Genomic DNA, 17552 nt, shown 5'->3' with positions numbered 1-17552 from the left:
GCTGGGGCTCATAAACCAAAATGTAGGCTCGGGGTGCCATGTGTGCCCTGGGCTCCTCCCTGTCCCCTCTCACCCCATCCACACTGGCTCTGGAGACCTATCAGCAGCCCCACCCTCACCTCCACTCACTTCCCACACCAGAGCTCCATCTACACTTCTCTGCACAAGTGCGCAAGAGGGTGTCACAATCACAGCCTAGGCCATTCCGCCATTCCCAGGTGGGTTAACTGCAGGTAGGTAGATGGCTGGAAGGAACTGGACAAGCAGACGCAGCATGTAGTCCTGTGTGGGTGGGGGGAAGGCAGGTTAGGGGGTGGAGACTAGGCAGGGGATGAAAAAGAAAGCACAAAGGGAGGAAACCCCACCAGCCCCTGAGCAGTTGGGGCTGGCCAGCCCAACTGCACTTACCGGTAGCCACCAGGACCCTGGGCATAATGCCCTTGCCCTCCAAGAAGGACCTCAAGACTGCCCTGGAGGTCTTTGCTCTTTTCCAGTGGGCCCTCAGCGCCTTGGTTATTGGTGAGTCTTTGGCCTTTGGCAGGGTGACCAAAACTCCTGGTTTGCCTGGGACTGAGGGCTTATAGGGTTTAGCGGGACTCTCGATGCTGAAATCTGGGTTATCTCAGGCAAAGCAAGACAGTTGGCCACCCGGGCCTCTAGCCTGACGTGCTTGGGCATGGTCTGCGTGGAATCTGTGAGTGTGCATGTGGGTATGGGTGCCTGCCTGTGCAGGAATGTGTGTGCACGTGTGCATGAGCCAGCCCTGTGGCCAATGTGTGTAGTGAGCCCTCCTGGGTCGTCAGTGGGGCCTGGAGGGCATGTCTGGGGAAGATGAGGAGCAGTTCCACTGAGGCCTGCCAAGGAAATGGGTTTAGCTGCAACCCTGGGGACCTGAGCAGACCATCAGTGTGAGACAGTTGTCCTGGTGGCAGAGGGAGCTCTGAAAACCTCTTGTCCAAAAGAATTCATCCATTTACCCATACATTTTCCCCTCTATCCACACCACAAATGCTTTGTGGAAGTTCCTTAGATGCTGGCTATGGTACTGTAGTTGCTGAAGCAAACCATCCCTATGGGGGGGGGGCCTGGAACAAAATTCTCATTTTTTAAGTAGTTTAGGTGAGTACTTGTCTGGAGACAGGGTCATGAACTAAATGAATTTGGAAGATATCTGGGAAGGAAGAATTCAGGTGGGCCCTGGGAGCCTGGGACTTGCCAGTCAATAGGGAGAGTGGGCTGGAGAACAGGGATTGGGGGCCCAGATACCTGCCTAGGGTGGGTATCAGGATGTCCGAATGCTAAAAAGAGCAGTGTTAACCTAGGAATTATGGGCAATCAGAGCTGAAAGAGACCAGGAGAAAGGAATCCATATGTACCAGCTACTTACCTTGTGCCAGGCATTTTCATACCTATGGTTTCATTTTAGCCTCCTGCCAACCTTATGAGGTAGAAGCTATTATTATGCATAATAATACACACTGATAACTACACACATACATAATGATAACTTGCACTCATATAGTATTAGCTAACACCTATTGCACTTTTTTTTCATGCCACTGTTCTAAGCACCTGACATGCCTAATCATCTCCATCGTACAGATGAGGAAGTTGAGGTACATGCAGTATAAGTGGGCCATCCAAGATCTCACAGCTAACAAGTGGAGGAGCTGGCCTGGGAGCTGAATCCACAAGGGCTTGATTCTGACCTATGAGCTCCTGTCCCTAGCTCCTGCATCTCCTTACTTACTGCTGTTTGGGAGGCTGGGTGTGGACGTGGCCCTAGAGTGCATGTTAGGCCAGAGAGGAAGGAGGAAGCCAGGCCTTCTGCGTATATAAACATTCTCAACTGAAAGGGGAAAAAGATCAGCTCCGAATGGCATCTTGCTGAGGACCAGGGCCCCAGCTGGTCCTCTGCTCTTTCTCTCCATGCAGCCCAGGCCTTGGGGCCCTCTCCTCAGTGAGAGCTGAGTCCCCTTTCTTGAGTTCTTGTCCTGTCTCCACAGACTTGCCTCATTACCACCGCCTCCCCTCACTGCCACCATGTTACCATGAGAGAGCAGAGTCCCTAAGGCCTAGGAGCTGACACTGAGTTGAGGGAGAAGTATGACCATTATGAACGGCCACCCCAGGCCAGGCCCACCTCGGGGGATGGAGCTTTTACACTGGTAGTTCCCCTTCCTCAGTCTTGTCCAGAATGTTGCTCCTCAGAGGTAACCACTGTTAACAGTTTGTGTGTATGTAGCCAGAGATTATGGATATAAAAATATATATATTTCACCACATGCATGCGTGTGCATGAACATACACATATAGCCGAGGGGCAGGAAAATATGGATGTTAAAAACACAGTCTTTGAGCCAGACTGCCAGTGTTCAAATCCCAGCTCTACTCCTTACTATCTGTGTTCCTTTAGCAGGTTATTGATTTTCTCTGAGTCTTGTTTTCTTCATTTGTAAGAAGAGCGTGTGAGAGTGTATTAATTGGCCTGGCAATTGTACGCTGTGGTAACCAAGTAATGTGGAGAACTCAGCGGCTTAACTCAACAAATGCTTATTTCTTGTTCACGTTAAACAACCAACACAGGATGGTAGGAATCTCTGCTTTCCGTGGACACAAACGTTCAGGCTGATGGAGGCCCCGCCAAACTGTGATGCTGCAAAATGTGGCTTCAGAGATGACCACCAAGTTGGCAGGAAAGAGAACAGAGGTCTCATGCACACTCCTTTCTGCCACCACCAGAATGGCAGGTGTAAACAACAATGAACCTTATTCTGAACTTCGTTAATTATGAGGTTGAGATCTTTTCATGTATTTATCAGCAATTAGTATTTCTTTTTCTGTTAAGGGCCCATTCATGACTTTTGTCCATTTTTCTATTAAATTTGAGTTGACTCTTAGAGGACAAATAAGAAATAAATGAAGAAGGAAGAATGTTCAAGGTAGAGACTGGGCAACAGCTGAGAAGGCTGGGATGAGGGGAGAGCATAAAGCATTCAAGAAGTAACCAGTGGTTAAGTGGGATGAGGGGGTAAGAGGCACAGAACTGACACTCAATACATAGTGAATGAATGAATGAATGAATGAATGAATGAATGAACGGGAGAAAGAAGACAGAGGAGACTGGCAAAAAAGGCAGGGGACAGATTGTGTAGGGCATTGTCAACCATGGAAAAGTGTTTGGACTTTTTCCATGTGGAGCCATGACTGGGTTGGGCAAAGGGCAATGGCATCAGATTGGTGTTTTTGAGAGATCACTACAGTTAGTTCTGGGTAGCAAACTGATTATAGGACGAAGCTCTTGCTCTAGTTCAGGTCAGAGATTGTGGTGATTTCAGCCAGCTCAGAAGTAATTGTGAAGGGGAGAAGAGCAGAGATTCAAGAAATTGGAGTAGAATTAGAAGGACTTGATGATCAGAAGATGTGGGAGAGAGAAAGAGGGGAGGCGAGACTGAGGGATCAGGTGTATGTGTGAGTTGGAGGAGGGGCAGATGGAGCAGAGAAGGAGGAGAGTGGCTGAAAAGCGGGTGAGGACGGAGAAGTGTCCCAGGGGCCTCTTCATTAGAGCTTGACTTTGGGCTGTATGGAGAGGTAGCCTGGAGCAGGCAGAAGAGCGCTGGGCCCTGGGCTCCCAGGAGGTGACCGTTCCAGGGTTTGTCCCTCAGAGCCTTCCCAGCTCTTCACCCTACGAGTCTGCAGTGGAATCGTATCCATTTGGACCCTAATGGCCTTGAGAGAAGACGCTCACACGTAGTCTGCGAGAAAGATAAGGTGGAAGCTGGTGTTGTAATCCCCACTTGGCTGGTGAAGCTCAACCGCTTGTCTGTGGTCACACTTATGCTAAGGGGCAGATCCAGGATTTGTGTCACCACAGGGCACCCCACCTGAGGCCACACTGCCTCCCAAGATGTCCCCAACTCTGTCTGGGTTCAAGCAAAACCTAAAAGAAACGTGGACTAGATCCATGCGTCCCTTTATTTCTTGAAAAAGTCAAGTCCCAATTTCGTTCCTTTTTATGGCTGAGTAATATTCCATTGTACATATGTACTACATCTTCTTTATCCATTCCTCTGTCGATGGACATTTAGGTTGCTTCCATGTCTTGGCTATTGTAAATAGAGCTGCAATGAACATTGGGGTGCATGTATCCTTTCAGACCATGTTTTTCTCTGCATATATGCCCAGGAGTAGGATTGCTGGATCATATGGCAGTTCTATTTTAGTTTTTTAAGGAGTCTCCGTACTGTTCTCCATACTGTCCTATGTACTGTACTGTACAGTCTCTGTACTGTAAATTGGTACATAGTGGTTGTACGAATTTACTTTCCCGCCAGCAGTGTTGGGGGGTTCGTTTTCTCAACACCCTCTCCAGCATTTATTTTTTGTATATACTTTGATGATGGCCCTTCTGAGTGGTGGGAGGTGATACCTCATTGTAGTTTTGATTTGCATTTCTCTAATAATAAGCGGACTTGAGCATCTTTTCATATGCTTTTTGGCCATCTGTATGTCTTCTTTGGAGAAACGTCTATTTAGGTCTTCTGTACATTTTTTGATTGGGATAATTGCTTCATTTTAAATTTCTTTAGTTATCTCTTAGATATCTATCAGTTATCACTAATTCATCCCCTAACTCTCCACAAACACATCAGGAATCTAGAAGTCTCGTCTCCTGCACCCCCACTGTTTTTTTAATTTCATTGAGGACCTCGCTGCTGGAGCCCAGTATCCTCCTGTTACAGTCTAGTCTCATGCACCACTGTCACCTCCAGGGCCCGTGAGACACCTTGGGTACACAACTTAAGAAGGTATTCATTTTCAGGGTTGTACAAGGGTTGGATCAGTAATTGTCTGACCCTGAGAGTGAATGTCTCCTTGAATTTTGTGCCCTAGGCACCTTGCTCTCTTCACCTTAGTCCTGGCCCTGCTCACTTCTTTCCTTTGTTGGATTTCTTTACCTGAATCCCATGCCATCCTGTCTTGCTTTACTCCCTCATTTTGGTGAGCACATCCTCCAGTCGTTTCCTGAGAAAGGAACGTGGGAGACAAACCGTCTGGGACTATATATCCGAGATTGTCTTTATTCTCTATTCATACTTGAGTTAAAAATTTGGATGCATATAGAATATCTTAGCTATGTGCAGTGTAAGTATCTGAGTCTAGTGTCTCTTTGGTTCAGTTTTTCAGAGAATTATCCTCCCATCGCCCAGCTGTGTAGCGGAGGGAAAGGGATCTGGGGTTTTAACTACTTCTTTGATAGACTTTCAATCAAGCCCTGTGCCCCACATCTGCTTTTTGTGACACCTGGTGGTTCCAAATCTGAGTCTTTCCTAGATTCTCCAGCGGAAACAGGCTTGCTCTTGTGGGCATACCCCTTGCAGGTAACTACATTTCAACTTTCTGGTTCTCAGTTAATCCCTCTTCCGTCCACTGTCCAGCACGCAAACATTTTGCTGATAGCTCTCACCCACTGTTGGCGTCTCTCTGATTCTCTTTTTCCTTGCAGAATCTCTGTCTTTTAAAACATCCTTGTGGTAATTTTCATGAGGCTCCAGCAAGGAGTCACGATAAAAACGTGTGTTTATTCTGCCACATTCAATTAGGAGTATTTTCTGTCTTTTCTAAACTTTCTTTTGACCCATTTTCTCTCACACAGTCATTCACAGCTGTTTTAAAAACTGAGTCCAGTAAGAATCCTGAGCATGGCTCCCTGTGACTCATCTCCATGAAGTCTGTCCTAACTACTCTAACCTACATTGTTCCTGTCTTTTTGCAGCTTAACATGGTCCATACCTTATTCTAGCCCAGCGTGGGTTCTCCTTTGTTTCTTGTTTACCAACTCTTGTGCTCCAAACCTGGCTGAAGTTGGGTATCCTCTTTCTCTGGTATTCCCTCCACTGACGCCTCGCAGAGATGTGGAGAGGGGAATGTGAGTTGGAGGAAGACTATTCCTGGCTCTGTCTTTCCAGGACTCCCAACCTCTGGTGGCCAAATCAGCGTGACCCACGGCTGGCTCCCTGTCATTGAATGCAGCCCAGAGTGGCGCTGGAGCAGGTCCTGGGGAGAGAGGGCTAACTGCGTGGAGCAAAGTGGGGGAGGAAAACACCTTGCCTTCTAGACCTAAAACAGGTTCCCAAGGCCAGAGTGGGGATGCTGGTGCCACAGGCACACAGGCCATGTGCTGGGTGAGGAGGTAAGAGTGTCGCGTGAGCCCGGCTGACGGTGTGTGTGACCTTGGGGTGGACAGAGCCCCAGAGGGCGGGCAAGTGTGAGGGACTGTTCACAGTTCATTGACTCTGGCCTGGGCTTCCTCCAAGCGCTGTGATCCTTGTCAACCTCTACCTGGTAGTGTTCACGCCATACTGGCCTGTCTCTGTGCTCATGCTCACCTGGCTGGCTTTTGACTGGAGGACCCCTGAGCGAGGTGAGGGCCCTGCGAGGGCTGCGTTGCCACCCACCACACGCCCTTTCTTTCTCCTCTTATACTGTGGCCAATTCCGCGCCTCCCTTCAGCCTGACCTTGTCTGGGCTGGAGAAGGTGAGGGAAGGGGGTCTTTTCAAGGTGCCAGTGAGGCCCAGATAGGAGCTGGAGTAGGCTAGGGGAGGGGCGGCTAGTACAGCAGAGAGCTAGGCCTGTCCTAAACTGGCCCAGATGTTCATTCCCAGCCTGGGTGTTACTTAAGAGGGCAGGAAACAGCAGGGGGTGAGGGCACCCTGAGGCAGGCCTTAAAGGGCTCTGAAGAAGACAATGGAGGTGGCCCAAGCTCAGTTACACCGGCTCTGTTCTCAGGTGGCTGCCGGTTTACCTGCGTGAGGCACTGGTGCCTGTGGAAACAGTACTGTGATTACTTCCCACTCAAGGTGAGGAGCCGCAGATCTCCACTTGGGCCCCAGGCCCAGCCCCGACTCCAGTGGCAGCGGCTGGGTCAGGGTGGGGCATCATTCACATCGAGGCCCATGTGGATGACGCTCCCCGGAGCGGTGTGTTACCCTACCTGCACGGCCAGCCAGACACGACAGCCCTTTCCTTTCTAGGTCTCTGGCCAGAAGAGGCGTCTTCTTCCCTGGCTACACCCCTCTTGACTCCACGTTCCTCTGCAGCTTTTGAAGACTCACGATCTCTCCCCCAGCCTCAACTACATCCTCGCCTGCCATCCTCATGGGTTCATGTCCCACTCATGCTTTGACCACTTTGCCACAGAGAAGTCAGGCTTCTCCAAGATCTTTCCTGGCATCATTCCTTCTATCCTCACACTGGGGGCCTTTTTCTGGGTGCCTTTCCTCAGAGAATATGTCATGTCTACAGGTGAGTTGGCTCCTAGGATGTAAAGCCAAATAAATAAATGGCTCCCCGAGAAAGAGGTGTTGGGTGAATGGGTGAGAACAAGGCCAATTCTGTGATCCCCTCTGGTCTGAAAAGCTACCATAGGTTCAGCTGCCTCATGTGAGGCTCTCCCCTCCTTTGAAGAGGTAGGGAGGAAAGTTAGGAGGTTAGGGAGATCACCAAAGATCTTTTGCTTTTATCTGCCCACCAGGGCCCTGCTCTGTGAGCCAGTCCTCCATGGACTTCTTGCTTACCCGTAGAGGCACAGGCAACATGCTGATCGTGGGGGTCAGTGGCCTGGCTGAGTGCAGATACAGCCTGCCAGGATCTACCACCTTGGTCTTGAAGAACCGCACCGGCTTTGTACGCACGGCCCTTCGGCATGGGTAAGGACACTTCTGGTCCAGACTGGGGAGAGGGGTTCCAAAAGCCCAGTGGAGAAGGAGGAAGAGGTTTTGAGGACATGATATATAAAGAGGGAGGGGGAAAGCCGCTGCTGTGGTGGAGTAGAGCCTGGGTCAGGTTCTAGAGGCATTTCTGCTTCTGAAGAAAGGCCAGCAGGCCAACCCGGAACCTGATCTGCCTCAGACTAGCATCTCATCTGGGCCAGTCCCTTTGTGAAAGGTGACTGACTGCAACCCTATCTCAGAGAAGGCCAAAATTACCGTGCGGGCCAAAGGGAAGAAACCGAAAAGAAATGGCCCTTGGGTCTTAACTTCCAGTGTTTCAGACCTTGTGGGTTTACAGGAGGGTCTGGGACTCACTTCCCTTAGCTTGCTGCTACTTTGCCCCCAGAGAAAGCTTGGGGTAGACCACGAGGCCCTCCCACTTAGCCTGGACCTGGGCCCAGCTGGGTTAGGTGCTGAAGAGCTTACAGCGAAACCCAGGGACCACTGGTGGTCAGCGTGTCTGGCTTTCAGGAGGGTCCCTAGCTTTCTGGCCATCAGAGAACATGCTTTTCCTCTGCAGGGTGGCTCTAATCCCTGCCTACGCCTTTGGGGAGACAGAACTCTACAATCAGCAGATCTTCACTCCTGGGGGCTTCGTTAGTCGCTTCCAAAAGTGGTTCCAGAGTATGGTACACATCTACCCTTGTGCTTTCTACGGGCACGGCTTCACTGAGAACTCCTGGGGCCTTCTGCCCTATGCTTGGCCTGTAACCACCATTGGTGAGTTGGCCCTTCTGCTGGCAGCCTCATCTGGGACACAGGATCCAGTTCCAAGGCTGGACCTTGGCTCTGGCTGTGTCCAGAGGCAGGGAGGCTGGCCAGGATGAGCGCAGGGGTGGGGGAAGCGTGGGGAGAACCCGGGCTTGAGGGCTGAGGCCTATTCTGAGGAGTGAGCCATTCTGATGCTTTCCCTTTCCCTTCTCCATCTCCCCTGGCAGTCGGGAAGCCTCTACCACTGCCCAAGATTGAGGACCCGAGCAAGGAGACGGTGGCAAAATACCACGTGGTCTATATCGATGCCCTGCACAAACTGTTTGGCCAGCACAAGACCAAGTTTGGCTTCTCAGAGACCCAGGAGCTGGTGCTAACTTGACAGACATCCCCCGAGGTCTCCCTGTGACAGGTGCGTGTGTCTGGGTGCCTGTTTGGCTGTTTTCTGGATCCCTCTTCCTCCTTCATTTCTCTCTTGCTAGCTCTTGTCTGCCTTTTCCTCGAGGTTACAAGGAGATGGCCCCAAAGCCAGGGAAGGCCCTAGGGGAGAGGGGTCCTGAAATCTCCCTCACACATGCCCACTCAGCATCAGCACTGAGGAAAACAAGGCACAGAACAAAAAGCCCACCTTCTAATACTGCCTGTGCCCCACCCAGCCTGTTCTGAGGGCCTAGTATCCCTGCACTTGTCTCGTCTTCTCCAGCTCTTAAGCAGCCCCATCTTCTGGCATCAAGGCTCCTCCAGGACTGGCGGCCTTGAGATCCAGTAGGCTTTGAGTTTAGGCCCCTCCACCTTCATGCCCTGTGACTTGGATCAGTCTTCTCTGAGCCTGTTTCCTCATCTGTAAAATGGGACAAATAGTCCCTCCCCTGCTTACCTCAAAGGCTGGTGGGATGATGATATCGAATGTGATTGAACTTTGTAAACTGGAGAGCTACACAAACTTATTCTCCTCCAACCATTTTGCCCACTTCCTGTCCCTGAGCAAGCAATGCCCTAAATTTCATGGCATCTCAATGTTTAAAAGAAAGTTCATCCAATTAAAAAATCATTCTAATCTATTTTTATTTTTTAAAGTTTGTCTTTTTATTTTATTTTTTGGCCGTGCAGCACATGGGATCTTAGTTCCCCAACCAGGGATTGAACCCGCGCCCCCTGAGTTGGAAGCGTGGAGAATTAACCACTGGACTGCCAAGGAAATCCCTAATCTATTTTTTAAAAAAGAAAGTTTACAGTGTAGGATCTTGTCAACAGTTGTTTGAAAGTTTAAGTAACCTTTCTAGTTGGGTGACCTTGGGGGAGCTACTTAAACTCTTTAATGTTGGTCCCCTCATCTGCAAAATGGGACGATACATCATGGGGAGCTGGAGGCTGGATCTACCAAAGCTGTTTTGGGCTGAGGCCTGAAGAATGTTATAGATGCTACGGTCTCAAGCTGAGGGTGACTCCCTGCTGTGTCTTTGCCTCAGGACAATGTTCCTTTTTGCAGGACCTCTAGCCTATCAGACATGCTGTTACAGGAAAAGACCTAGGTGATGGGGATGGGTGCGTGTGAGCTGGGGCGCAGAGAGGATGTGGGATGTTCTGACAGGAAATTCAGACCACCTTCCTCCTGCTGCCCCTTCTGAAATGGGTGCCTCGGTCCTTCCCCAAGCTCATGTGTGGTGTCAAAGAAACACCTAGTGGGAATTCCCTCGCGGTCCAGTGGTTAGGATTCTGGGCTTTCCCTGCTGAGGGCACAGGTTCAATCCTGGTCGGGGAACTAAGATTCCCCCAAGCCACAGGGCACGGCCAACCGCCAGCACCACCACTAGAACAACAACAGCAAAAAAAAAGAAGCATCTAGCAGGTAGGAAGTGCTTAAGCCGATCTTAAGAACAAGGGGAAAAAGCTTTATTTGCAAAGAATAAACCATTAATTTACACAAACTTACATCCCAGTTTATATACATTATGTATAGTTTATATACACAGTATCTCACACTGAATGCTGACCCCCAAAGCAGCACTGGGCCTGCTTCAGGCCATCCTCACCACAAAGCCCACCCCCCACCCCAGCTGGAAGCTTTTTGACTAAAGAAATGACATACCCCAACTCCACTTGGAGAGAGCCCTGAAAAGGATTACCAAAAAAAAAAAAAAATCCAGTTCCTTCTTTGTGCTCACATGGCCTAGGGAAGCCTACAGGCAGGGACAGGGCCTGAGGCAGCACCAGGGTGGCCTCAGGACTCCGTGGTGTTGGGCCCATCTGGAGCCTTCCAACCAGAGGCAGAAGCTGGGAGAGTGCCCTGGGGAAGGAAGCACTCTGACCAAGGCTGTGGCTATGCTTTCCCTGCCTGGCCAGGCTCCTGATGGGGGCCAAGAACTTCCAGCCTCGAGTCTGGGGGTGGTAGAAATAAGGGAGCTGTGTGGGACATGGACTGTTCCCCCCTCACCCTGCTGAGTCTGGAGGTTGGGGCTCCTTCACCTCGGGCAGGTCGCCTTCCGTCTCTGGGCCTCAGTTTCCACATGAGTAACATGGGGTAGAACGTAGGTTGGGCTAGATTCCCTCTAAGGGCCTCTCAATCTCTCAGTTTCTCTGAATCTATTTGCATCCACCACAAGTTACATAAAACACACATACTCACACGTGGCTCAAAGTCTTTGTTCACCTCCAGGGTTCCTATCCCTTTACTGCTCATCAAAAGAAATTTGGCTCAGGGTGGATGAAGGGGGAAATAAGGCAAAGACAACATTTTCCGAGGAACCAGTAGCTGAGCAGCCCTCAATAGCTGCCTTTTGTGTCAGCTTTGGCTGTTGAAGCCGAAGCAGCTGGCAAAGCCCCCGCCATGCAATTCTCCTTCAAACCTCTGTCATCCACTTGCTCACAAATGTCCTCATCCCATTCTCTATGCTAGCTTTGGCCTTCTGGAAAAGCCACATCGGCGTAATTCCAAGGTGTGAATCTAGTTCCACATTCTCTTAAGAGTAAACTGCTTCAATAACTTTGCAGCAACAGGGCTACTTCTTGCTTCCCTCATCACCCCTCTCCCTCCAGGGTTCCTTTTGAGGGGTCGCAATGAATAAAGGAGTCCTGTGCGAATCCTATTTCCCCTCTAATCCCCTCCATATCTGGAGAATAGGGTGGATGTCAGAATGTCCTTTAGGGGAACAATTAAGAAGCCTTTTCCTTCCTTCATCTCACACTCTTTTGGCTTTAGAACCAGACGTCTCTCGGGTCTTCCCTGCATCCCTGAGAGATCCTGGTCATACAGAGGTCTTTGTGGTATGGCAGAAAGAGATAAGGAGTCACTTAGTAGCGGCAGGAAGTGGCTAGTTCCTATAACCTGTCTGAAGGGTAACCAGAGGAGGTCCTTGTCCACAGTTGGGGCTCCATACACAATGGTTGGTTGGTCTATTGGGTGGATGAAAGAACATGAGGGGCATCCATTCTGTGGGTACTGGAGGCCTGCTGCTTGGACATGGTACCAAGATGATTCTTCTGAACACAAGAGCTCTAAGGCTGATGGGTGTTTTCCAAAGAAACTGCCTACTCTTTTGCCCCAGAGCCCCTGGCAGCCAAGAAAAGAGGCGTTACCATCAAGGAATGAAAACTAGCCTCTTTGGGTTTCTCCCTAGGTCCCTCAAGGATTTGAGCTCCATATTACCATTTTTATTGGTTCTCTCTAGATTCTAAATTCAACACAATGCTGGGGCAGAACAGAATAGCTTTGTAATCAGATCTGGTTGAAAGCCCCAGGTTTGTGACTTAAGCTGGTCAAAGCACTTAACCTCTCTGAGCCTCGTCTAAACAATGGGATTGGTAATATTATCAAAGGAGATAAGAGAGAAAGCACTTTACAAATTTTAAGGAGAGGTTCTCATCAGATCCTGCTATAACTGAGGACTGTCTAAGGCACTTTATAGGAGCTGGGGCCAAACACATGCCTCAGGTTTGCCTCACCTGGTGTGGCAAGGCTGTCACTAGCAACCACACGATGGTGGTGTAGCTCACCCCCTCTTGCCCTGACCCTTGAAGGGTCAAGCAGTGTATTTGCTTAGAAAGGGAAGGCACAGCAGAGAAACGAGTACCTGTTTTTCTTGGTGGATTTCAGCTGCTTGAAGGAGCTTATTCCCTCTCTCCTCAAAAGGAAACTTGTTTCAGGAGTAAGAGGAGCAGATTCTACAAGACTGGCCCTCCCAGCTTTGGGTTAGACCCAGCACCTAGACTGGGCGCAGGCATTTAGAAATAAGGCCCTTGAATGATCTTGTCATATGATTTGATGGGAAGCCTGGGGTTGCCGGGGAAGGTGTCTTTGGGCCTGACCAGAGAGCAGAGCCCTGCCCCGCGCCTAGACGCTGCCTCCTCCTGAGCCTGGATTCAGGGGAGCAGCCCTGGAATCTATGGTGACTCTGCTGTGCTCTGGTTTTCCGGAGCCAGAGAGAAGAAAGGGGGATGTGGTTAGTAGGGCATCAGCTGCTGTCCTTTCAGACAAGGCCTGGGCTAATGACCACGTGGGTTGCAACACACTTGAAGAAAACCTTGTCCTGTCCTCAGCTCTTACCCTTTCTAGGTCAGGTAGAAAAGCTCTGTCTTGCCGAGGCCCAGGGTCAGCGTAGGGTTTGGGAATGTTAGTAGGCTAGCCTGGCAGCTGCCTAAATATTAGAATTTGAAGGAACTTCTGGAGGTCATCCAGCCCGACCCTTTGCCCCCAGACACGACTCGACTAGATGAATATTTGTGTTGCTTAATAAATGGAAAATTTCCTTTGTGCCCAGGTAATCTAAAGAGTATCCCAGACTCACATAAGCACAGGTCCCAGGATAGGCACCTGTCTCAGACAGAGGTAGGCTCTGGGGAGGAAGAAAACGGGGGTTCTCGCCAGATTGGGAAGGGGGCAATTGGGGGGGGGGACCCAAGGAGTCTTCTGAGCTTGGAGCGCAGCTGTAAACAAAGTGAAAGACATGTGGCCCCAAGCACGGCCTCTGGTTCTTATGCAGGCAGGTTTCTGGCCATGCCCTGCAATTGCTCCAGGGAAAAGCAAACCTCCTGTCCTCAAAGCCCTGCCAGCTGCTGGCACGCGGCTCAGCGAGAGTGGGAAGACCATCTGGCAGGTTTCTCCCCTGGTCTCTGCCACAAGCACCTGCCTTTCCCTCCCTGCCCCTCTCCTTAGGTTGCAATGCTCCCCTCCCGCCCCGCCCCCACCCTTCAAGGTCAGAGGCTCGCCCCACAGTCTGGGCTACACCTTTGCTAATTCTCGCCTGCTGCCTGAGCCCCTCACTTTAGTGCAACAAAATGACACCCGGGACCTCGAGGTTGAAGAGTCATGCCAGAAGCAGTCAACACGGAGCCAAGGAGGAAGGTTCTGCTTCATGTCCTGTTCACTCAAGGTCATTCTGGAAAGTCAAGCAGGCCTTGTCATCCTGGAGTCACCGGGGAATAAATAGCACTGGGGCATTTTTCTCTGCGGCTGCGACACCCACACACCTCACTCCACAGCAGCACTTAGAGGTTTTGGAAGTCCCGGCTCCCTACCCTGGGGTAGGAGCGTGGGCAGGGTCAAAACGGGATTGGGGAGGGGGCGGAATCTAGGATGCAGGGGCCTCGCCCAGCCTGATGGCCCCGAAGAAGGTGGTGTGCTTGCTCATGTTGATGGAGATGTCGGCGTGCACCATCTTCACGGCGATCTTCTGCCGCGCTTTGAGAAGGCAGACGCCCGCCGTGTAACAAGTGTTGTAGTTGGTTTTGCCTGTCTCGATGCTGCGGGTGCACTGCAGGAAGGGCTTCTCATCCACCACCACCTCGTAGCTGGCAAAGTCAGTGAAGTTGATGTAGTATACCTGGGGGCGAGTCAACGAGAAGGGATTGGGGGCGAGTGGAAGGAGAGGGTGGGCCCTCCCCCCGGTGACCAGCAGATGCGACTTGCTCACACGAGCTGCCACTGCACCCCTTGAAGGCACGCTAGTCGGCCAACAGGATGGGTGGGGCGACAGGCTTATTCGCTGTCCTGCCTCCCCTCCATTGGGCTCAGGGGGTTAAGCAAACCTCTTTCAACAGCACACGGGTTGGAGACTCTGCGAGAGCCAGAACCAAGCCTCATTCACCCCTTTACCTCCCCCAGCGCCCCCTCCCCACCCCCTGCCCTCCTTGGCCCTGGCGTGAAGCGCAGTTCTCGGCACACATTAGGTGCTGGATCAGTGCTACAGACACAAACGAAGGCGAATCAATTTCCAATGTCCAGCCCCAGGGACCATTTGTAGATAAACTTAGCAGTTACTGATTCCCCAGAGAGGGCACAGGAACAACGCGCTAGTTCTTCAGTTCTCTCTGCTTGCACCCCGCTCCCCTGCAGCTGAATTTCTCTCACTGATTCTCCCAGTGCCCCTTGGCGCTCTCGTCTGATGACTGAGGAAACAGATACAGAGGGACAGAGAGCTATCCGTCACAAATGAGATAAAGAATGTGGAAGGGCGAAACTAACTTCGCGGCCAGAAGGAAGTGCTAAGCTGTGTTCAGTGGCATGAAGTCCAGGGCATTTTCCCAGTTTGCGTGGGCTACAAGGCCTGAGGCCACTCCCAGTTCTATCCCAGGCCCAGAAGATTAATTTTTCTCTTCTTCACTACCCTTATCCTTCACACCGCACCCCAAGCTTTGATCCCCACCCCCACCAAATGGCACTTAGGACATTGGGATCATACCCCTGGGGAGTGGGACACTCATCTGTTGCCCTAGATCACTTTATGGAAGGCTGCTCCCACCACAGGCTGTTCAGGAGGCTGCAGTGTATTCAGGTGCCGTACAGTTTCTTGGGTCAGGACCCCAAGCTGTGCCAAGATGCTCAGTAAGCTCAGCAAATGCTCGTGAACCCACCTTCTCTGGCCACTCTCCTGGGAGACCCTTCTGCCGGCTTCAGCGTCTTTCTGTCCATCCACCTGCTTGCTGCCCGCCCCTCAGAAGCCCCAGCCTCAAGGCTCGTCCACCTCTAGCTCTGAGGAGCCAACCCCACTGGAGACAAACAACAGGGGTGGAAGTGGATGGGCACTGGTCGACCTGGGGAGTGGGCCCCGAGCCAGGACGAGGACAAAAACAGAGGGAGAAGAGGGCTGGGAGAACGACAGCAGGGAGGAGGCAAGAATGACAGAGAAGCAGAAAGGTAGAGAAACAAATGGGAGAAAGAAGAGGAAAGACAGAAATCTTTTTGAGGTGGAGAGAAGGTCCGGAGGCGCACTCTCAGTCTTCATTATAAAGCCAGTAGTGTGGGGCGAAGGGGTTCTCAGCAGCCCTGGAACTGACTTTCAAAGAATATACTAAGGCAGAGTTCAAGTTTGGCAGTTGAACCAAACAACTCAGTGGGGAAACTAGGGCCTGGGGCTCTGTAGGAGGGAATCAGATGGCAGGGCGTGGGATGGGCCTCTTTTCAGTTTTTCAATCGTATCTGGCTAGGAAAAGACCCCAGACAGCCCCCTCTCTCTTTCCTCCCTCTTTTCAACTCCCTCCCGGTGCGCCCTGCCCCCCACCCACCCCCCCCCAAAGCAGGACTTTAGCCATTGGCTGGTCTGGGCTGGCTCCACAGTGCCCCTCTGTGGCCTGCACGAGATCTGCATTCTGGATATAAGAAGAGTTAGGCCTGAGACCGTACTCACTTCTACCTGACTATAGATGAAGTAGGTGCCGTCCACCAGTACCTCCAACTCCCCACTGCGGGGGTGTAGCTTAAACACCTTGGGATTCATGGTGATGCGAGACCAATCATTGAGCACTCCACCTGAAAGATCTCAGTATGAGAGAAGGGCAGTCACTCAGTACATGTCAGAACTATCTGGGCAATAAACACAAGAAATATCAAGCCGTACACACCCCCCAGCCCCATCCCAATACAACCTGGATAGCCCAGGAGGCCAAGCTTTACGAACAGCATCTGGAAGCAGAGAAAGCGGTCTGTTTGTAAAGTGGCAGCTAGGCCTGCCTCAGGCCCCTGTGGTCTGCCTGTCCTTCCTCTCTCCTTTCCTGACCCCTCTGTCTGGAAGGATATTTAACCAACACCTTCTAGCTGGAACTGGGGGGGAGGTAAGAAGAGGGCGGGCACGCTGCCCTATTTTCTTTGTTGTTCTGGGGCCTGCACAGGCAAAATCCAGACACTGAGGGGCAGGCTAGGTCTTATTATTCCATTTCATCTCACCAGCTATAGCTCCTGAATCCCTCTCCTGTCTTATAGGTTCATGGGTTTTCTCCTTGTCCTTAAGAGATTCCTTTTTATAGTACCTCCACACCCACTCCTTTCTGGAAAGCCTCCCTGGGCCTCCAGGAAACCACTCAGCCCGAGGAATTGTCTACCCGGAGAACCTTAGGGATCAGGTGTGAGTCAGACTTCATGGCAGCCGGAGCAAGTGACCACCAGTAATAAAGCCCTGTAGGGGAGAGGGATCCTTATGAGAGTGAGGGATAGACCGCAACGCAGCACTAGAACCAGCCAAAGGGATGGAGAGGGTGTCTGGGCACTGAGGCACCCCAGCAAAGCATGTCTCTCAGTAAAACCCCATATGGGGCGGAGGGTCAGTCACTCCACCTTGGCTGGACGGTGGGCGCTGGCATGTGAGGGAGGAGGAAAAGCTTCCCTTTCCATCTTGCAGCAAGGGGGATGTTCCTTCCCACCTCAAGAGGAGGGAGTCCAGGCCTAGGGAGCCTTTTCGCCTCAAAACCATCCATTCTTAATTCAAGAAAATATGTTTTGCAAGTCCATCCTTGGCTAGTCTCAGGAGGTCTGCCTTTCTGAGGTGTGAGGAAACTGGCCTTCTGGAAAAGGTGCCCATCTTCCCTTAAGGTGATAAGCAGATGGGATAGGAGTTTGGAGGAGATGACCTGGCTCTGCCCCTCACGGAGGACCGCTCTGCATGGTATCTTCCTACCCCTGATGCCCTCACTCTTCTTTTAAAATTTTGATTTATTTAATTAATTTATTTTTGGCTGTGTTGGGTCTTTGTTGCTGCGCGTGAGCTTTCTCTAGTTGCGGCGAGTGGGGGCTACTCTTTCTTGTGTTGCGGTGCGCGGGCTTCTCATTGCGGTGGCTTCTCTTGTTGCAGAGCATGGGC

General features: G+C 51.2%; 2 protein-coding genes across 5 annotated transcripts in view; one reads left to right on the top strand and one right to left on the bottom strand.

Annotated features, from left to right (window-relative positions):
• The first annotated feature begins 434 nt into the window (after positions 1-434).
• AWAT2 (acyl-CoA wax alcohol acyltransferase 2) lies at positions 435-8866 on the top strand. Its single transcript, XM_036839282.1, has 7 exons — positions 435-523; positions 6318-6424; positions 6791-6861; positions 7102-7306; positions 7536-7710; positions 8294-8493; positions 8712-8866. Exons 1-7 carry the CDS (start codon positions 435-437, stop codon positions 8864-8866), a joined length of 1002 nt encoding a protein of 333 aa, XP_036695177.1.
• A 4823-nt stretch (positions 8867-13689) lies between these two features.
• The window catches only part of EDA (ectodysplasin A), a 370977-nt gene continuing 367114 nt past the window's right edge, over positions 13690-17552 (bottom strand). Inside the window, exons 7-8 of one of the 4 annotated variants that reach the window (XM_036839116.1) lie at positions 16107-16237; positions 13690-14303 (exon numbers count right to left, since the gene is read on the bottom strand). In XM_036839116.1, coding sequence (XP_036695011.1) covers positions 14052-14303; positions 16107-16237 — 383 coding nt within the window. In that variant the 3' untranslated portion in view covers positions 13690-14051. The remainder of the gene's footprint in view (positions 14304-16106; positions 16238-17552) is intronic. The other 3 variants (XM_036839117.1, XM_036839118.1, XM_036839119.1) reach the window with 3 other exon arrangements.

The sequence above is a fragment of the Balaenoptera musculus genome, chromosome X (assembly GCF_009873245.2).
Source record: "Balaenoptera musculus isolate JJ_BM4_2016_0621 chromosome X, mBalMus1.pri.v3, whole genome shotgun sequence".
NCBI lineage: Eukaryota > Metazoa > Chordata > Mammalia > Artiodactyla > Balaenopteridae > Balaenoptera > Balaenoptera musculus.
This window is presented reverse-complemented; position numbering and strand designations above follow the sequence as displayed.

Coding starts and splice junctions, on each gene's coding strand:
- AWAT2 (XM_036839282.1), top strand. CDS start 435: ATGCCCTTGCCCTCCAAGAAGGACCTCAAGACTGCCCTGGAGGTCTTT. Junction 524..6,317: donor AGCGCCTTGGTTATTGGTGA/GTCTTTGGCCTT, acceptor GCTTCCTCCAAG/CGCTGTGATCCTTGTCAACC. Junction 6,425..6,790: donor CTGGAGGACCCCTGAGCGAG/GTGAGGGCCCTG, acceptor CTCTGTTCTCAG/GTGGCTGCCGGTTTACCTGC.